The sequence below is a fragment of the Phymastichus coffea genome, unplaced genomic scaffold (genome assembly GCF_024137745.1).
Source record: "Phymastichus coffea isolate CEN01 unplaced genomic scaffold, Cenicafe_Pcof_1.1 PCOF00029, whole genome shotgun sequence".
Classification (NCBI taxonomy): Eukaryota; Metazoa; Arthropoda; class Insecta; order Hymenoptera; family Eulophidae; genus Phymastichus; species Phymastichus coffea.
Window position 1 is genome coordinate 40,020 of NW_026706840.1, and position 2,567 is coordinate 42,586.

General features: G+C 26.0%; 1 protein-coding gene across 1 annotated transcript; it reads left to right on the forward strand.

The window, feature by feature from the left end:
* The first annotated feature begins 377 nt into the window (after window positions 1-377).
* On the forward strand, window positions 378-2,360 carry LOC131663007 (uncharacterized). Its single transcript, XM_058933065.1, has 3 exons — window positions 378-1,337; window positions 1,409-1,954; window positions 2,036-2,360. The coding sequence occupies exons 1-3, from the start codon at window positions 812-814 to the stop codon at window positions 2,356-2,358; spliced, it is 1,395 nt and encodes a 464-aa protein (XP_058789048.1). The 5' UTR covers window positions 378-811; the 3' UTR covers window positions 2,359-2,360.
* The last annotated feature ends 207 nt before the right edge of the window (window positions 2,361-2,567 follow it).

Consider the following 2,567-nt stretch of genomic DNA (forward strand, 5'->3'; position numbering starts at 1 on the left):
ACACTATGAACTATGGGTTGGGTTGTCCACTGTCTACACTCAACAGTCTATGAATGAGAGTCTATATTCATTGCTATAAGTAATTGAATAACTGAAGTTAGCTGGGTTTGATAATCAAAATAGGTTAAACATACTTTTACATACATATGTTTTACTTAGAGGTAAAACATCTGTTTACCTCTAAGAGTTATTTTTATTATATTCAAGTAATTAAACGTAAACAAACTAAAAAGTACAAATCATAAATTTAGTGATTGATTGAAGAACAATTGATTGCCATCATTAAATTTAGAATTATTCGGAAAAAATATTAATTTGAAGTTGATTTCTGAAAACATGAATTTTTTATTGTATTGCATTTTCAAAACAAAGTCACTTTCGTATTTCGGATAAATTAACTTACAAATAATCGATTTTTTAACAATATTAATATTTGTATATTGTTATTTATATATTATGGCTTGTAAACAATCATATAATTTGTAGTCAATAAATAACATAATATAAATTTAATAAATTATTATCTTTGAAATGAACCAAAAACTTGTAATAGATATCGACCGTAAATTAGATGAGAGAAGAAATACGAAAAAAATGTATAGTTGGGATTTGATTCGTGTCGATGATGCATGTAAAGTGCTTGTATTACACCCTTATATCGGATTTAAAACTAGGAAAATTGATAAAAATTGTGAGCTTCCTGTGAAAATTCAGAAAAAATTAGAACATTTATTGCATCAACATTTACCAGTGAATGAAAAAAATTACCATATCTTAAAAAAAAACCTAATAGAAGAGATTGTAAAAAGACATGCTTTATATGGAATGGAATATCCAGTATTTATCTTGGTTAGAGTGGGCATTAGAATCATATATTAAAATTATTAGTAAAAATTCTGTGATTGAAATTAAAGAATGTAATCGCTATAAAGGTGACTGCTATAAAGGACTCATGATTCTTGCAAAAATGAACATAGATAAAGGTATTAAATTGGATCTGCTCATCGGTTTGTATAAAATCATCAACAATAAAACAAAAATACATTTAGAGGCACAAAATCTAGACTTCTCTCTCATGAGAAGTAGTAAATCAAATAAGGATATGATTATGTTAGGCCCTGCAGCCTTGGTAAATCATGACTGCAACCCAAATTGTCAATATGATTCACAGACCAAAATATCTATAAAAATAAAAACAATAAAAAAAATTGAAGCTGGAGAAGAACTATTGTGTTTTTATGGAATGAATTATTTTGGTGATAATAATAATGAATGTGCTTGTAAAACTTGTGAAGAAAAAAATGAAGGTATTTTTAAGGAAATCAAAAACAATACAGGTAAATAAATGATATTTATATGCGACAAATAAGTTCAACTATCTAACTATTTATATATATTATATTTTTAGCATTTTCACAACTGTATGACATCACTAATACAAGAGAATCTGATGCCAACTGTGTTACTCTGTGCAATTTCAATAGTTATATTGAGATTTCAACTAATAATTTGCTTGAAATTACCCCAATATTGAGGAAAATATTTATTCAGAATATAATGGAAATTCTTCATAATGATATATATGTACTTCTAATTGCCAACCAATCTTGGGAATTTCAAATTATTTTCCTAAATAAATTTGATAATTTTATCTATATCCAAATAGTATTAAATATTTTTGAATTAATACAGTATTATAGTATTCTACACAGATATAGATTTTATTGTTTGAATAACTATAAAAGTAGCATAGGTGAAGTTAAAGCTATTTCAACTAGCTTGATATTAGATAGTGGTGATTGTTCTTCAAAAATACTTGTCATGCAATGGTGTGATAAATGTCGCAAAGGAATTATTGATAACATAAATTACAAACAGTGGCATAACCCTTGCTGTACTGGTATGGTTCACATACAAGATGTGAATATACCTAGAGTGCTTCTTAACCGTCCAGGTAAACTATTCTTACTCAATACATACTATTATTGTATCTTGACTGACAAATAGACTAATTTATGAACTATTTTTTTTCTAGAAACTGTTCCAAAACTGAAAAGACCTTTTTGTTTATATTGTGCTTCTTTTGTACATCAATTTCCTAGGCATTTAAAGAATAATCACTCTACTGAAACTGATGTTAAAAAAATGTTGAATAGTAAAAATGATGTTGAACGTAGAAATGTTTTATCGTCAATAAGAAACAGAGGATATGGTGTGTATTTTAAATTAACTGGAATAATTGTCTCATCAAGATCATTTCAAGATAATTCAATAAATTTTAAGAAACAGTGTAAAAAGTGTGATAGTTTTTTTTCTGTAAAGACGTTCTGGCACCATAAATGTCCAAATAAAATATAGTTGAAAATTGTACGTTTTAATGTATTCATTATAGTTTCATCATTTATTATTTCAATCAAAATAAAACTAACAATTAAATTCTAACAATCATGTTTGTAATTTTTAATAAGAAATCAGGTTTATCACATATAATTGTCAATTAAGCTTATATCAGGGCCCAAATAAATATATAAAATTCAATTAATTTAATGAAGCTTATAAACTAAAAT